The sequence below is a fragment of the Centruroides vittatus genome, unplaced genomic scaffold, assembly GCF_030686945.1.
Source record: "Centruroides vittatus isolate TY-2023 unplaced genomic scaffold, ASM3068694v2 scaffold_2520, whole genome shotgun sequence".
Classification (NCBI taxonomy): Eukaryota; Metazoa; Arthropoda; class Arachnida; order Scorpiones; family Buthidae; genus Centruroides; species Centruroides vittatus.
Genome location: NW_027122689.1, coordinates 277,217 through 295,668, shown reverse-complemented (window position 1 = coordinate 295,668; position 18,452 = coordinate 277,217). Strand labels below are relative to the sequence as shown.

Sequence of the window (18,452 nt, the reverse complement as noted above, 5' to 3'; positions counted from 1 at the left end):
TCAATTTTTGCTAGTTGCATAGCATTCTGTAATATACAGTTTTGCTGAGTTTAAAATATTTTGTGGAGTATTATATTATGCGTTTGTAAAGGCTCTCGAATAACAATAGTGTTTTGCAAACCTTCAGAAATTGGCATTGTCGGAATGTTGACACTGTCTGCGTATGTTGTCTTGTGATATTCATCCTCACTAATTTCATTATCTTTAGAAGACACTGAAGCTATATCATCACCATCGGTCCAAAGTTTTCTAGTAATAAGTGTTATCAACTCTGACATATTCTTCAAAATCGTAGTCAGAAAATTCATCTGGTAACTGCAGAGGGACGACATTTTGAACACCTTTCGTTTCATCATTTGTAAATTTATTTTTCAAAAGTTCATTGATCGGAATATCATCATGTAATTGAATTCTTCTCCATTAGTTTGTATAAAGCCAGTGTGTCAAAAACAATTTGCTATTGTTTGCATTGATACATTTTGCTATGCCATATGGATGAAGTTTATTGCATCACAAAGATTTATAGAAAACGATTCTTTGCTATTATCCAGAAGTTACCATTTTTGAAAGGAGAATTTGTCGATAGCTGCTTTTTAAGCTGTGTGTAACTTCTTGATCTAAAGGTTGTAGTTTTGAACTTATATTGGGCAGCACGAACACCAGTGTAATGCAATGTAAATTTGGGCACCTGGAAGCGTAATATCCATTGTAGTTTCTCGTGCACATCTCGTGGAGATTGAGGATTTGTTGTTCCTATGGGACCCGGAAGAGTTAACACGGGAGAATGCTTGTCTGGTGTCCATCCAAGATCGATTAAATACCAACCTCAGGAGAAAGTACGCAATGTAAATTCTTGATGTTGGGATGTGTGGGCAATTATCAATCAATAATAAAATTTTTTGTTTCTTTCTTTTTAATTCTTCATCCCATTCTTGCAGTTCACCACAGAAAATGTCAAAGGTCATCCAAGCTTTTCTGGTTAGATTTGTAGTTTACTGGTAGCTGTCGATTTTTGAAACATCTTGGATTTTTTGATTTACCAATTACTAACAATTTTCTCTTTTCTGTTCTCATAAGATTTGCAGCTAGTAGAATAGTAATTCTTTCTTTAAATAATTTTCCTTCTGCACAGCTTTCTAGTGTCCAATTTGGTGTAAGTTTATAAAAAAGACTCTAGCATTTTTAGCATTTGAATTGTCATATTTGAAACTTGTGAGTATTTTGTCTTTTTCCTTCCAAATGGTAGCAACTGTTGATTTAGTTACATCAGACATAAAAAACTGGCAGACACAAACTGGAACTATATACTAAACCAACTACTTGACACCTAAATGCAAATTCCAGCATATAATGAAGAAAATAAAATTTAATGTTCAAATATTTTCGGCCATCTTTCAGAGGCGCTTGTCGGGAAAGAATGAATGAAACACAAAAAAAATAGAACTATTTTTTTGAAAATATCTAACTTTTGAATTTAGATGGTTCCAATTTTTAAACATTTAAATGATGTTCCATACAAAAATCATTACACTTGCATCATATAAATTAATTATTTATTAAATAAAGCTATAAATAAATTCATTGTTATTATATTATGTGGTGATGTAAAAGTTAGTCTGATGTTTAAACATATAAAAGATGTCTGATAAAATTGTTTTCTTTACATTGCATAAAGATAATTTTTATGTGTAATTATTTATTTAACATTATGCTTTGTGGCATTGTAAATAATACTTCCATGACTGTGGACCCAGAATATAGTCGGAGTTAATGCAACCTCCCTTCATGCCCGCTATATAAATTTCAAGAGCTTGCAATGAATGTACTTTGTGTCAGTCAAAAGCCCTATGTAAAAGAGTAGCTTCATCCCAATGTGGAGAAAACCCTGGGTTTGGTAGCATATTGGGCTAATGCAGTATTATACTCCTCCTTGGACACATCGTATTTGTGGGCCTGTATTCTAGCCTCAAGTGATCTGTACGTGGATCCAATGTAAGTTATATGTCTATTAAAATGTTCGTCCTGCAATAGAACATGGTACACTCCTGGCACTTTCTTGTCATCGGACTTATCTTTTGCCTTAGTTAAAAGTCGGAAAATGTTCTGTTTTCTGTTATATGTTGAGTGCAAGTTTAAATCCTTAGCGATTCTATTATAAATTTGTTGGAGGGATGGTTCATGAGATATAATAGCCCGATTGTTCTCTGCATCATTAATTCTCGTGTTGGTGATAGCTGTCCTGGTTAGCAGAGAGCCTGTTGATTAAGGACTGGTGGTAGTGCAGATGCTATATACTTGACACGTTTCAGTTCATAGTAGATATCGGAAGTCTCAGAGCAATGGGAGTAAGCCCTTGAGACTGGGGCCCAGAATGCCACTACCTTAAAAGGCCAAGGGTTCTAAGTTAGCAGGTATAAAGAGGGAAATGTATTTGGATTTGCTGTAAATATTCATGGTTATATTTTTATTTGCCATATGAATCTTTACATCCAAGTAATTAACTTCTGTGACTTTCCTGATCTAACTCTAGTGTTAGTCTGTAGCCATTGTTGTTAAAAACTTTTAACACTTCCCCTCTATCAGGTTTGGTTTTCCATATAATCAAAATATCATCTACATACTGTGTATAACTAAGGATATTGGATTGTAAGTTTACTTTCTTCCAATTTTCGTAGGAAGAGTTCACACAGATCCCCCGAGATAGTGCTACCCATTGGTACTCCCCTTTTTTGGATGTAAGTTTGACCATCAAAGTAAAAAAAGGAAGAATAGCATATTAGATGTGTAAGTTCTAATATCTGGGAATGGAATCTCTGGACATGAGGTGTAGTAGTGAGAAAGAAATCTCTAAGTGCACAAAAACATGGTAACAAATCAATGGATGGGAACATCGATACAAAATCAAATACAGTAAGATATTTGTTCCCATTTAAATTTATATTATGGAGTTAGTGTTGGAATCAGAGAGAGTAAAGTTGTATGTGTCAAGATGGCATTGTAACAAGTAATGGATATGTTTCTCTAACAAGAATATGGGAGATCTGGCTTTATCAATCACAGGTCTTAATTGTTGCATGAGTTTATGCATTGTTTTGTTTCATGCATTCTTTCCTGATGAGGGCCTCAGAAAGACTGCTGAAAACATTTGAACATTAAATTTTATTTTGTTCATTATATGCTGGAATTTGCATTTAGGTGTCAAGTAGTTGATTTAGTTGCATTCATTTCTTTATGTAATTCACTTTGCTTTACACTGCTTTCCAATCTTTTAATAATTTCATATTTAGTCTGTAACATAAATGACTTGCATATACAAATATCTCTAAACCCAATAAATTTGTAATATGCCAAACAACTACCTGATTATTTCAGGCTACAATAGCCTGATATAATCGGGTAGTTATTTAGCATAATGGTTTGTTTCTGTTTACACTGTTTAAAGAAAAGATATATCAGAAGAATGATATGGATCATGACAACACAAGTATCAAAAGAAAAGAAAATTGAAAAGAACATAAACCCATCCCCATTTGTTTTATGGGACCAAGTAGACATTCCAATTGAAATTAAGGAAATTCTCCAAAAAGGGCCTAACTTCATTCCAGAAGATGAAAACTTATGGCAAATTTTAATGGCAGAACTGGAAAGAGGCATCTCAGAATTCAATGATTTAGAAAGGGATTTCTTCAGATGGAAAACTGTTCTTAAAGACCATTCCCACAGAACAAAAAGCATCAAAATGAAACAGCTGAAGCATGCAAAACAGTGGTTAAATGACAATGATTTGGTCCTAACACAAGCTGACAAAAGTAAACACCTAGTCATCATGAAAAGACAAAATTACAACAAATGCTTAGAAGATTACATTAAAAGAACGGAATGTGAGCGAGTCAATGAAAAAATTATTACGAATGTAAACAGAAGGGTTAAAAAGAAAGAGTACCGTTAAGCTCCATATTAACTTTCCTTAAAGGATCTCATAACCTGAAGCCAGGGATGCTGAGATTGTTTGCATTTGCCAAAATACATAAAGAAGGTAAAGAAGTTAGACTGGTGGTTGAGAAATGCAGAGGACCCACATACATTCTTGAAAAACAATTACATAGATTCATTTCAGATGAGATAGGTAACAATGCTCTTGTTGCACAAAACCCAATAAATGTAGTAAAAGAAAAAAGAACTACAGGAATTAAGTTAATTGGATGAAGTTGGGATGATTATGGATTATGGATGGATTATGAAAACCTATACCCATCTATAAAAATAGAATCCTGTTATGAAGCATTAATGGAATTTATGCTCCACAAAAAGCCAGATGTTGCTGCATTTATGAAAGATGGGATAGAATTAGCCAAATTGATATGCTATGAGTTTTTCTTCAGTTTCGATAAACAAGCTTGTAGACAAAAGAAAGGGGTACCTATGGGAAGCCCAGTGTCAGGATTATTGTGTTAATTAGTCCTATGTGATTTGGAGAAGAGCATTATCAATGGGTTCAGGATGGATATTGTATTTTACAAAAGGTATGTGGACGATGTGTGCATTATTTGGAAAAACGACAAGAGAATACAAGAGTTTGTACAGGTAATCAACAATAGCAACAATGATGGATTAAAACTTAAACTAGAGCAAAAAAGTCATGAGCAGATACATTTTTTAGTTATAGACATCCAATTTGAAAGGAAATGATATAACAACAGGTATCTACATAAAACCAACACATAGTCAACTATACATTCCGGCTAACTTGAACGACCCCTACAGATACAAACTGTCTGTCTTTCCTGCACTCATTAGAAGAGGGTATTGGACAGGATCAAAGAAATTAATAGAATCAAAGAAACAGCTTCAAAACTGAGACATAAAAAGAGTACAATAAAAGGACTAATTAAAAGATATACAGGAGGCAATATAATAAGAACCCAAACAAACCAGTTTTAAAATTTCCAAGTTCGCTTATAATTGAAACATCAAGAACATCATGAAACAAGTGTTGGACAAAAAACACTCAAAAATAGATTTCAAAAGAGTGCCAAGTTCATACAGTATTTTAAGAAATGATAAAGACATGATTAAAAAAGAAGAAAAAGTGGGCATATACAAAATTCCATTTGAAAATTAGGAATTAAGGACTATATTGGTGTGACAAGAAGGAATTTAGCTATCAGACTTAAGGGAGCACAAATATGACATTAATAAAGGGTACTGCAACACAGTATTATCGTGTATGGAACAAGCAGAGGACTCTATGGTTAAATGGAATGAAGCAACTATCCTCAGGGCTATGCATTCCCCATCATTAGCAATGCACGAAGAAAAAATTGAAATCTATAAAAGTAAATTAAAGGATGGTTGTATTAACGCCAGGGATGTGGATGGATTAGCTTCCGCATGGAAATTCTACATGAAAGAAAAACTAAAACACAAAAATTCTTAGCCTGCATCTGCCCTTATACTTAGAGGCATTTTTTGTGTATTTATTTCATTTTTATTTTATTTATTTTACGTATGTTATTTTTTATTTTATTTTATTATTTACATCGTTATTGTATTAGTTTATTTAGTATATTTTGTTTTATTTTATTATTTATTTGTTAATTTATCTAGTATTTTGTTTTAAATTTAAATGTAAAAGTATTCGAACGTTCTGTCGTTTAAATGTTATGTTAAAAATACATTTGAATTTCGGTTGCATCTGAAGATTGCCTATCACATTGGATCGAAAACGTTAATGTTTGTTTAATAAACATTTCTCAGCATCAAATATTTGATGATTCATTAAGTATTAATTATTTTCTTTATTTCATCTCCTTTAATGCCAGAAAGATGGTATGTTTTTACTTCTATTGAATTAATTTGGTATATGCCTTAATATATTGCATTTTATCTGTGTTGAAAAAGTGTTCCTAAATAATAGTTAGTAGTTATGTACACATGGTTGATGAATACATAATGGAATAATTTAAATTTATAGAACGTGTTGTAAAACATTATAGATTTATCAAAATATATATTGTTATGTTATGTTATGTTAATAATAATAATAATATGATCATTAAATACTTTTTTTTATCTTATGAATGATTTTAAGGTAATTTCATATAATTTGGAAGGAAGTGAGATAAAATTACTAATTTAAAAAACATTTTTGGAGAATCTTTTTGTATTCTTAATCAACTACAATACATTTAATGTAAACAATTCTAGTCTTTTCCAACAAAAATATTTTATTAATCAAATCTTTTCAGCTGACTAAGCAGCCATTTTGAATTGTTAATGGCTTGGAATCTGAAAATAGAATTTAAAAATTGCAAATTCTTACATCATCTTTAAAAAATCAGCAGTTCATGAGACTTATTACAATACGTCTTTTCTTATTTAACATACTTTTAAATCAATATTTTATATAACAAATACTAATAACAATGCTTAGTATTAAGTTTTAATTTAAAAAGATTTGTAAATAAAAATTGTGAAATATATATTTTTAATAATAATGTAATAAATATTGAATATTCTGACCACCACTTAAAAGGGGGTTTTTTAGACAATTAAGCAAACTTGCAATATCTTACTAATTTCGAAAATCATCTGAGAGCAAGAATTACTCAAAAGAAGATTGTTAAAGTTTGTTAAAAACATGGATAAGAACGTTTGCTTTCCTGTAGTTTTGCATTTTCTTGCTGGATATTTGTTATATGTATAGTGCAAATTCTTTTATTTGTATTCATTTCAGATCAGTGCCTTGCGGATTCCTCTTCAGTAAAAAGACATAATCCATGACAGAAACCACACTTCATTTTTTGTTTTTCCATCTATCAATCACTGATTATCAGAAATACTAGGGATTGATAGATGGGAAAACAAAAAATTAAGTGTGGTTTCTGTCATAGATTAGTGAAAATGATACCTATATGCAATTTTCAGCAAATAACTGTAATGTTTACTGCTACAATTTAGAGGCCCTCGTTAGGAAATAAAATAAAAATAAAAAAAATTTCCGTATCCAATAAATTGTACTTTTCCAGTTTTGCTGTGTGCTGTTATTTGTCATGGATTACATTTGTTTATACTGAGGAGGGATCGGCAAGGCACCAATTCGAACTGCATATAAATAAAACAATTTGTTAATAAATTCTTTTATTAATGTAATTGAAAACGAATTGGTTTCAATATAATTATCACATGATATTTTAATATTTTAAATGTTGATTTACAGATATTTTAACAAATTTATATTTTTATTCTTTAAGTTAATTATTGGCATCTGTATTTAATCTGAGCTAAATATGCCTGGACCAGAGAATGCTATTTACATTGTTGTGGGAGAAATGAGTATGGTGATGACAGCAATGAGGCGGACTAGTCGTTGGTCATCACACAGTCATCAGGTAAAATATAATAATTTAGCGTTTTAATATCAATTTAATGATTATTTATTCTGTTTTTTTAATAAATATTACTTGGTTCAAAAAGACATATATTTTATAATTGTGCAGCTTAGAACAAGAACATATCCCAACTGACATTTATTTCAGATAATAAGATAAATCAGTTTGTAACATAGTATAGTAATGAGAAGTCAGATACACTCAAACCTGTTTTTGTGTGGTCTATTTTTGTGCGATTTTTTATTTGTGCGATTTGTTTTGTGTTATTTTTTGTGTGCGGTATATGAATTTCAATCAAATTGGTATACTGCACAAAAATAATTGCACAAAACACATTGCACGTATAAAAAATCGCACAAAAAAAGATCGCACAAAAACAGGTTTGAGTGTATCTTTGTCTGTTACATGTGTTTCTGAGCATAATGTGTTCTACCCATCAGCAAATATTTTCAGTCCTATGATGATCATATAATATATAGGTTTGGCTATTAGCTCTACAGAAATATGCCTTTCTTGCTCAAAAAAATTTTAGCGAGGTCAAGGCCGAAGTTTTAAATGCGAAAATGTGTACGTTGGACATTCAGCACCGCTTTCCTGTAAGCCTAGAAGTTTGACAATGGTGTTTGGAAAGTCAGTGGAATCATGATCGACATTCCAAACGCCATTGTCAAACTTCTAGGCTTACAGGAAAGCGGCGCTGAATGTCCAACATACATGTTTTCATGTTTAAAACATTGGCCTCAACCTTGCTTTTTTTTCTTTTTTTAGCTCAAGTTCAAGTTTATAATCACTAACTGACAATAGGAACATATCCCAACCATTATGTTTTCTTATACAATAACAATGTGTGCAGCAAGCATAAAAATTGAGAAAAAGGTTAGTACAGTTTTAGTTGGGATACATCCTTCTTGTTCTAAGCTGTAAAGTTTATCAAATAACAAACCCGGAGAACCTAAATTTGGTGTGTGATGAAAAAAACAAAAGAAAAAGTTCACCACAAATGTTTTCGAACTGCTCTGAGTTCTTCTTCAGGCATTAAACGGAATTTCTAATGGAACATAGAACATACAGATTACAAAAATTTGAAAAAAACGTTTGAGCCCATTACGCAAGCCATGCATATTTATTTGTAAGGCTGACAGATCTTGACATTTAAAGATCGGCATTCATCAATGCCTGCCAGGCTACTGACAAAACCAGCTTGTCTTTATAATTGATGCACGTGGAGTTGAGGCTTAATTTAGGGGCTGTCCATAAATTACATAAGGGCGATTTTGGCCATTCTAGACCTCCACCCACCCCTGTGTAAGAAACCGTAATATTTTCTTTGATCCCCCTCCCCTTCCCTATCTTACATAATATTTAGGCATGATTTTATAGAAAGATTTTAACAAAAAAAATTTTTTTAATGAAACCCCAAAGGTCCAAAATATATAATTATTAATTAGTTAATTAATATGTACGTACTATTATTTATAAAAGACTTTATGTGAACAGATTTAAAAATATTAAAATTTAATGAATTTGAATGAACAATTTATTTTAAGAACTTTATTTCTTAATTATTAATAATCTTTTTATTAGTATTATCATTAATCAACGTCATAATATTCATTTTTATATTAATTTTAATTTTCACAAAAGGACGCAAAAAACTTTGACAGATTGACCAGCTAGTGCACATGTAAATAGAAATGTCATACAAAATAAAACAAGAGAGAATAGAGAGAAACCACATTCCGTTGCTATATTGATTACATCTTGGCTAAGGCCAAGAAAATAAACTACATACTGCTAAAATATGCTAGGTACACACCTGGGGACTAAATCATAAAGCTTGTAAAACTTTATATAATGGGGCATATAATATTATATAATTGGTTGTATTAACCAATGCTACTTTACGCCGCTCTAACTGGGATCATGTAACTAGTAAAAATTCAGTAGCAAGTAAATTACTCTATTTTTAAAGATAGTTTGCCATCAGAATTTCAAAGTGCTGCAGGACTGTTTCTACTAATGCTTTTCTGATACTAGCAGAGCTCCTTCCTTTGCCACTATGTATTGTAGAAAGGTTCTAAACTACTACATCAGAACTACAAACTGTCAAGGCTCAACAACAGTCTCTATTCCTATCTACAATGTGGTAGCATATGAACAGCTCTACAGCTGTTCATATGCTACTACATTGCAATTACCCTACTATCTCTGATCATCACCCTGTAAACAAGGTTACCCCAGGGTACATTTGGTGTCATCTGCTTCCTCCATGGATAACCATAGCAGACATTAATATCTACACAGATGGGTCCAAAAGTCTCCTTCATGTCGGCTCAAGTATCTGTATCTTCCTCCAAACTGACATATTTTGCCCAAAATATGTTAGAAGATACGGATACCCCACACATACCTCCATCTATCAAGCTGAAGATGCTGTTTACCAAACTGTTCAGTGGGCCACTTCACTACCAAACAAAACTCTATCTATCAACATTTACAGTGATTCTCAGTCTGTCCTAAAAGCTGTATTAAATCCTAATTGCAATAGCAATAAAATCACATATATCCAGTGCCATATTAAAAATATTGTAAATAAGGTAACTTTTATATTTGTTCCTGGCCATACTGGCATACTAGGAAATGAAAAAGCCAACTTTGAGGCTAAGTCAGCTGCAAAGGAAGTGTCCTTTGCAGCTGACTTGGACTATACTAACATCCCTCTTTCATGTAGCAGCCTTAAAAATTATATTCATGACAACGCTATGCAAAAGCGGAATCAACAATGGTTGAGCAGTAAAACTGGTAGAATAACAAGACTTTATTTTCCTAGTGTTGAATGCAGGTTCTCACCACCACTTAGAGATTTAACGTTTGCTACTACTTAATTACTTGTCTCCTAAACACTATAAAGTGTAGACACCCAGACACTTTATAGTGTTTAGGAGACAGTTTTAACTCAATTACTTACTGAGCATTGTAATTTTAGAAGCTACCTGGCAATGTATAACTGGGCAGAAACTGCCTCTTGCTTTTGCTGTACAGAAAACCTAGACATTGTCGATCATATGATCTATCATTGTCCAATTTACAATCAAGATAGACTTACTCTGAAATTAGAAATCTTTATGCTTAGTTTCAGGTGGCCATGTCCACTCGATAAGCTTGTTCAGAAGCCATTGTTTGATGCTTTTTACAATTATGTTCAAAAAAAATATGGAAGAAAAGACTATTTATAATTTCTAATATCTAGTTTTACATTTTAGTTTTCACTAAAAGCCAAATATTAATTTTTTGTTTACTTTGTATCATGTATTTTAGTTTATGTATTCTTAGTGTTATACACCCATAGGAGTGGTGCACTTATTCTAATAAAAAAAAAAAGAGAGAAACCACCACATGGTCTTTCTCCCATGACAAAAAATGTGTAGAGAGTGAGTCTGCTAGTGCTATTATTCTATCACGTCACACAAGATGGCATTAGTACAACGAGTGTTCTTAATAGAAACCGCCAAATTGAAGCCAAATGCAAAACTCCACCACTAAATGAGATTAAAAAATAAATATAAGAATATTATGTAAGACAAGATCTATTACCTCCTACCCCTGAGTAAGAAATCATAAGAAATCCTTGACCCCACCCACCCCAAAATACCTTATGTAATTTATGGACAGCTCCTTATATATATGTGAATGGCCTCTACTCATTTTAGGTGTTCCATGCAGGACAAAGTGCAGATGAGCTTCACTTGGTTAAAGGCTGCCACAATGTCAGGATCAGTGGCGTAAGTGGCGAGAGCGGTAGTATTTCTCACATGATGTATGTCCACCATGTGCTCCTGTAATCTGACTCAAAGGGGCGTTTCGTTGATCTGATATAAACGAAGTCCCTATCAAATCTGTTGTTCCTAATGGGAATACTGTACACTCCAGGAAGTCTGTGCTATTGGGGGGTCTTTCCCATTATGGAGGATGTCAAAGATGGTTGGACATATCCTGAATGTGATCTGAACATGGTGTTTCTTGGCAATATCGGTGCATAGTGTTTTTACATACAGTAACATTTGAAGCTTATTTGCTTGTGAGGACATAGTATGTAAAATATGTTAAAATAAATGTGAAGAAATTAGTCTTATTTAAGGACATAAATGAGTTAAATCTACAGAGACTTGTTTTCGCTAAACAGGAAATGACATTACAATTTTTAATTTCTTGTTTTATAAGGTTTAAATGTGAGGAATAATAATAGTAATAATAATGCTAATGATGCAGTAAAATAAGAAAGTTATACATTAAAAAAACTAAACTAAAACTTTGAAGATTCAAACCTACATTACCTACCGAGAGAATAAGACCCTAGGTACGTCCAGTACCTAGGGTCTTATTCTCTCAGTTATTGCCGATCTGGGACATGGAACTTCCAAAGATTTACAACTTAAACACTAAATTTTCAGAGGCTCAGTTTTTTTTGAAATGATTGAGAAGTGGGTTGTATTATTTGGTCAAGGAGCTGTGCTTAAGGCTATGTGCTCACCAAGTTTCGTTTGAATCAGAAACCTGAACATCTGGCCCTCTCCTTGTTAGCAATAGCAATCATTTTTGAATAATTTTGAATAACACATTTGACCACAGTGATTAAACAGTATTTCACAGGTTCTGTCCTGTCAAAAATTTTGTTTTAGTCTACTGAAAAAAGATCAAAGTGGGAAAAAGTCATCCCAAAAAATTTCATAAAATTTCTGTCAGTTGATAAAAATCTCACTCTGGAAATGCTGGGTGGCATTGCAAAAAACTTATTTCTGTTCTCAATGTCATTCCTTACTTTTCTGCCCGAACTAGCCGTGTGCATCTATGAAATCACTGGATGTGTGGTGCACGGGACTCCCATTGTATGGAAGCTCGACATTTTGCTGTTTTTCCTGAAGTGTGATTTGTGATTCAATTTCATGCTGATTGTGGGGGTTTTTATTGGCATTTTTCTATCGCTAGTTTAATAAAAATGTTGCCAAGAGGAATTTTGGTGCTATGCATCATGACCCCTGAAATATTCAGCACATGAAGGCAATTATTAAAAAATTATTGATTTAAGTACATTTAGATAAAATTGCTTGTTAAGCGTGCAATGTGCTGAGGCTTTCTATGTTGTTAATGCAAAACCCTTGGCTTGCTGCTTTATAGATGGTTTTACTTATTCTTAATTTTTGTATATTAAATATTTTTCTTAATAATTTTGCATTTTCCACTGCCTTAGCCCAGTATGCTAGCTAGTCCAGGAATTCCCCATGTTGGGAAGATGCAAAATTATTAAGAAAAATATTTGATGTGCAATAATTAAGAATAAGTTAAACCATCAACATCTATAGAGCAGCAAGCCAAGGACTTTGCATTAACAATATAGAAAGCCTCAGCATATTGCAAGCTTGGCAAGCTTTTCTATGTAAATATACTTAAATCAATAATTTTTTAATAATTGCATCCATGTGCTTAATATTTATTATAGATTCTTTTATATTTCATTTTAATAATTTTATTTACATTTTATAAATCTCAAATTACATCATAAGAAATTTAAATAACCTCAAAGAAACCTTGAATTGTTCCATCTAATTGATACGACTTCTTATCTGAAGAAGGCCTGTAAATCAAGCTAAAAATGTTCATTAAAACTATAAAGAAGTTCTGGAAATGTATGAGAGGTGTGTTTGTTATATATAATTATAAATAAATTAATATTTAATTTTTAATTTAGAAATTTTTGGAAGAAAAAAATTGGCCTGGAGTTAGACTCAAACTAACAACTCCTGCTTACAGTGCAGATGCATTGCCAGTTATGCTACTTGCACCTCTTTTTATCTTTGCCTCTGGAACTAATAATAATTTAGATATAACCAAAATGGTTACTCATGGTGCAAACTGGGGACAATATAAGCATCCACTTAATAGGTCCTTCACGGCATTCAGCTGGCTATTGCTTTACCTCTGGCATGGAGTATATGTACAAATATAAACATCTATTAATTTGAGTTTTGAATAAGGTCGAACAATCTTCTGGATTAATAAATCGGGCCAAAATCAAGCATATTGTTTGGTCTTGTTAGCATATTTCTGAAATCAGTTGTCAAACATTTTAAATTATTTTTATAAGTACAGTAGAGCGTCGTTTATCCGAATCAATTGGGGACTGGGGTTGTTCGGATAACTTATTTTTCGGTTAACCGATTATGTACGAAAAAACATATTAACCTATCCCATGTTGAAATTTTTCTTCGTTGCGTGTCGCTACGCGTTGAATTTTTGTCAATGTTAGCACGTGTTAAGTTGACGTAAATTTTTTAAAATAATAATCGTGGCTATTGTATCGTTAAAAATTATTTCTTCTTTATTTTGTACAAACAAAATAAATATATTGAAAAATAAAAAAATAATATTTTGGAAGTTAATCTAGTATCAAAAACGTTCGATTCAGCACGACACAGTTTGACTGGAACGCTTTCGGTTAACCGACATTTCGGAAGATTGGCTTTCGGATAAACGACGCTCTACTGTATTATTCTAATAGAAAATAAATAATTTATATATTTTTTTTGCAATTTAGGAGGAAGAACAAGATTCTCTGCTTCGAAATATGTCAAATTTAAAAGAAATCTTAAATCATATCAATGATTTATCTGATTTGGAACCAACAGTTTTTCTTTCACCTTTTCTTGATGTAATAAGATCAGAAAATATTCCTGCTCCTATAACTGGACATGCACTATCTGCAATTCATAAATTTCTTTCTTATGGATTAGTTGGTAAGAAAATTTAGATTGAGAAAGTCTAATGTGATTGACTAATTATAACTTATTATTGTAAATTATTAAGATGATTTCCATTAAGAAATTTTGCAGGATAAATAAACCTCTGTATTACAAAGTAGATTAGTTGATTATTTTAAGAAATTGTTTAAAATAAAGTAACTAAGCTAAACTGCTACACAAAACTTTCAATTTTGTTGGGATAAATTAATATTTTTATTATTTAAAATTATGTAAAATGCATATTATGAAAATAATATAATTTTTGATAATGTGCATTAAATTTTAGACTTTATAAAATTTAATTATGTTAAAATTTTTAAAATGTCCTGTCCAGTGAACACTACTTTATGGAAGAATTTAGTTGGAACACTAAAGAAAAAGAAAGAAAGAAAGAAGAATATCTGAATGCTTTCAAGCTTCTAAATCATCAGCAGGAGTACTCAGTAAATATTACTGCCAAAAAGAACTTTGGAATACCAAAATCCCAAATTTGAAAATGTTCTATTTTTCACTAAATTTTAAAGTTACAAGCACACGTTTTAATGTTGCCAGCCAACATTCATTAGTTTCTGGAATATTTACAACCATTAAATTTTCTTTGCAATTTGCATAGAATGATTTCTCCCTCTGTTTTAAAAACCCTCACTTCTTTAAAAATTAAGACTTCATAAAAACTGTAGTTTTAAAGAACTATGAAATATCATATGTCCTTTTTTATGTGTATCTTGATCATGCCTTTCCATATCTTCTAGCACACTTCCATTCCTCTTGTGAATTTTTGATGTTAAATGTTAATGAGTTTAAGTTCTTCCATATCTATTGTTTCTCAGTATAACAAATATTCTCACCCTATGTTTTCCTTTTCAATAATCTTGTTTAACAAATACTGTATTTTATTTTTATTTTAATGCATTCTTTATTAAATCATCATCACTCTTTCTCTCAAAATTCTCAACATGATGTTTCAATCTTGACAAACTTTTTCACTGCACTTATATAATACTTTCAGTTTTTTCTTTCATTTGTACTGAATAAACTTCATATTAATCTTGTTGGTTCCTCAATCCATGAAATATAGTGTCATTGTTCTTAAATGCTAATTTTTTTTCCTCAGTCACTTTTTCTAGAGTTTTATATAAATTTTGGCTTTAAGAATCAACATAATGCACTGAAACTGTTTTGTTTTCTCCCTTTTCTTTTCAGCACTGTAACTTATCCCCTATTCCCATTCCACTGTAACTATCTTTTTGAACTGTTTTCTTTTCATTCCTTGTTTTTCTGCAATCTTTTGCAATAATTCCATCTCATCTTGTAGGCATTTGTAGTTTGATGAAAGAAAGATTGTTCTGCTAATCAGCACCTCTGTGTATCTATAAGGATCCCTTGAGTCAAACAGAATTGCGATAAAAATATCTTCCTTATGAAGTTTTATCTCGTGTCTTTTGATATTTTTAGTAATCCGTATGTCCAAAAAGTGTGTACTTAGTGGAAAATTTAGCACTTGAGAGGCCCCAAGCATATTTCAATTTTGAGGCCTCCCTCTAAATACTTTCACTACCCCTATAGCTTACAGTGTGCCTTCTGTGTGCATGTTTTTTACTCTGGCAAGCACTATACTGGTGGTTCAAAAAGTGAGACATGGGAAATAACATTGAAAATCAACCAATATAAAATTACAACTGCCTGGCGGTATTTAAAAAGTTACTGGTGTTCAGATTGTATTAATTATGAAAATTGAAACTTATTGGTACAAGAATTATTAAGTTTCAATAGGTAAAAGTGTTAGAAACAAAAAATTTAGTTATTTATAGATATAAAAAAACAATTTATTTTAAAATTTGCTATTGATTATCATTCACAAAACATATCATAGCTGGTGTTATTCATTTGTCAATTTAATTTAAGGAATACTGCTAAATTATTAATTATTTTTATTATGATCAAAAAATAATAATTAAAATATTTTATTTTTATTTTGAGAGGTGAATTTTGAGGTCCCATTGATTTATGAGGCCCCAGGCATGTACCTCGTGTGCCTGCGCAGAAATCTACCACTGTGTAATACTCTCTCACCTGATTCTTCTTCACTTTAAGCTTCAGTTCTAAACTTGTATCTGAAAATTTTCTAAATAAAATCATTTAGCTTTATCTTTCTCCTTTAAATAATCAACAAGTCATTAATATATTATGTACTTTTCATTCCTAAACTCTTTTAACATCTTTCTCTCTGTCCTTACTACTGTTTGATATGTTTGGCTAAAGGTGGACTAATGGAAACTTCATTTTGTCTCTGTTACCTTACTTGAAACTGGCTTTTATCAGCAGCAGAGAACACCTAGTGAGAGAAGATTTTAGAAAGATCAGATTTGGTGTTCTGTCTGACTTATGACATCTGGTGATCTTTGAATTGTAGTTTCAGTTTTAAGAAAGGTATTATTTCTTCTTTCAGATGTCTGTATATACTCGTATCATCTAAGGATTCTGTAGCTTACAAGAAAGTTTCTTTTATTGCCTTAATACATAGTGCCTTCAACATATTCTTCAATTGAAATCTAGAAAAGAGCTGTCGTATATGGAAACTTTGACTTCTACGCACAGCTTCAGTCGTTGCTTTATTTGGAAGTTAGCCCAGAAAATTTGTTTTGTCAAATAAGTAGTATGTTAAAAATGTGTTTTGGACATGTATCTCTTTGTACATTCATTTATGTAATGAGAAGTTTATTATTGCAAATTTAAATGAAGATATACATTTGGTTTTGTAGTAAAAAAGTCCCAAAAATAATTTGTAACATTTGAAAAGAAATATTGGAAAATATATTGATTTGATTTCTTTAACTTGAAATTTTATTTACAGATTCTAAATATGAATCAGCTGCAGTTGCTGTAGAAAATATTGCCGATGCTGTAACTCATGCTAGATTTGTTGGCACTGATCAAGGAACGGATGAAATTGTTTTGATGAAAATATTGCAAGTGCTTCGAATGTTGCTTCTAACACCTGTTGGAATGTTGTTATCTGATGATTCTGTTTGTGAAATAATGCAGTCTTGTTTTCGTTTATGTTTTGAAACTAGGCTAAGTGGTAAATATTGATGTTTTAATCACTTATTATTATAAATGAATTTTATTAAATTAAATGTTATAGAGTATAGTTTTCCATAGGTTTTTTTTATTATTAATAACTATTAACAACACTGTTTACTACAAACGGTAATATTCATTTACTTAATAATTTTATTCTGTTTTAGATACTATATAATTATTTATGTAATTAGTTTTAATACAGCAAAACATTTTGTTTTAATAGTGACTAAGTTCAACTGACAATGATGATATAAATATTTCTATTTTTTAAACTTTTAAATACAAATGTTCTATATTGTTTAATAAAATTAAAATGTAAAAATATATATAAATGATTAGATACACAAAATGTGCATCTTCAATATTCATTTTTCTGATAAATTATGATAATTTATTGAACAAATAGGGCTCAGAAATGAATTACTTTTTAGTAAATACTTAATACTTCATTTAGTAAATGCTAGTATTCAAGGTTCTCACAGGTTCAAGATTTCTGGAAAATTTCAAAAATTATTCCTAATCCAAATAATTTATAAGAAATAATTTTATAGGAAATTTTGCTTAAGTCAAGAAAGGGTGCTGAAGTTTTATCCAAATTAGGAATATTTGAGATTATCAAGTATTAGGTTGATCTTGGAAGTCATGGAGAAATCCAAGAGATAGGCTATGTTGTTGTTGAATTTTTTTTTTATTGACCATTATTTTCTCCAACTTTGTTCTTGGACAAAATAATTACTTATTTTTGTATGCCAGTATCAAAATAGTTTAGAAGGTTGCACAAAGGATGCTATGATATTTATCAATTTAACTGTTTGGTTATGGTTTTGATTTTTGAATTTTACTTTATTAATTTTAAAATATATTTATTTTTATGTTTGTTGTAACAGTTTAGGCAATAGCAATGGCTCTGTTATAATCTGGTTAAAAAAACTAAAAGTAACATATGCTTATTTGTGGTGGTTGACAATTGTGATTTTTGGTAAATGTTTTCAATAGTTGTTGTTGTCTATGGCTTTGGATTCTTTTTGCAGAGAAATGGATCAATTTTTGTACCATAGTTTGAATGCTTTATCTAATATTTAAATCAAATGTTCTAAACAGGATTTTAAAATTTTTATATTGTCATTTTTTTAATTTTTAGTCAAAGCTCTTCTTACATGGTCATGATATTGCATTTAAA

At 31.0% G+C, this 18,452-nt stretch overlaps 1 protein-coding gene across 1 annotated transcript in view; it reads left to right on the top strand.

Annotated features, from left to right (window-relative positions):
* Positions 1-18,452, top strand: part of garz (Sec7 domain-containing protein garz) — a 170,712-nt gene that overhangs the window by 2,665 nt on the left and 149,595 nt on the right. The window contains exons 2-4 of the mRNA XM_067285351.1: positions 7,254-7,391; positions 13,984-14,182; positions 17,043-17,270. Coding sequence (XP_067141452.1) covers positions 7,290-7,391; positions 13,984-14,182; positions 17,043-17,270 — 529 coding nt within the window. The 5' untranslated portion in view covers positions 7,254-7,289. The remainder of the gene's footprint in view (positions 1-7,253; positions 7,392-13,983; positions 14,183-17,042; positions 17,271-18,452) is intronic.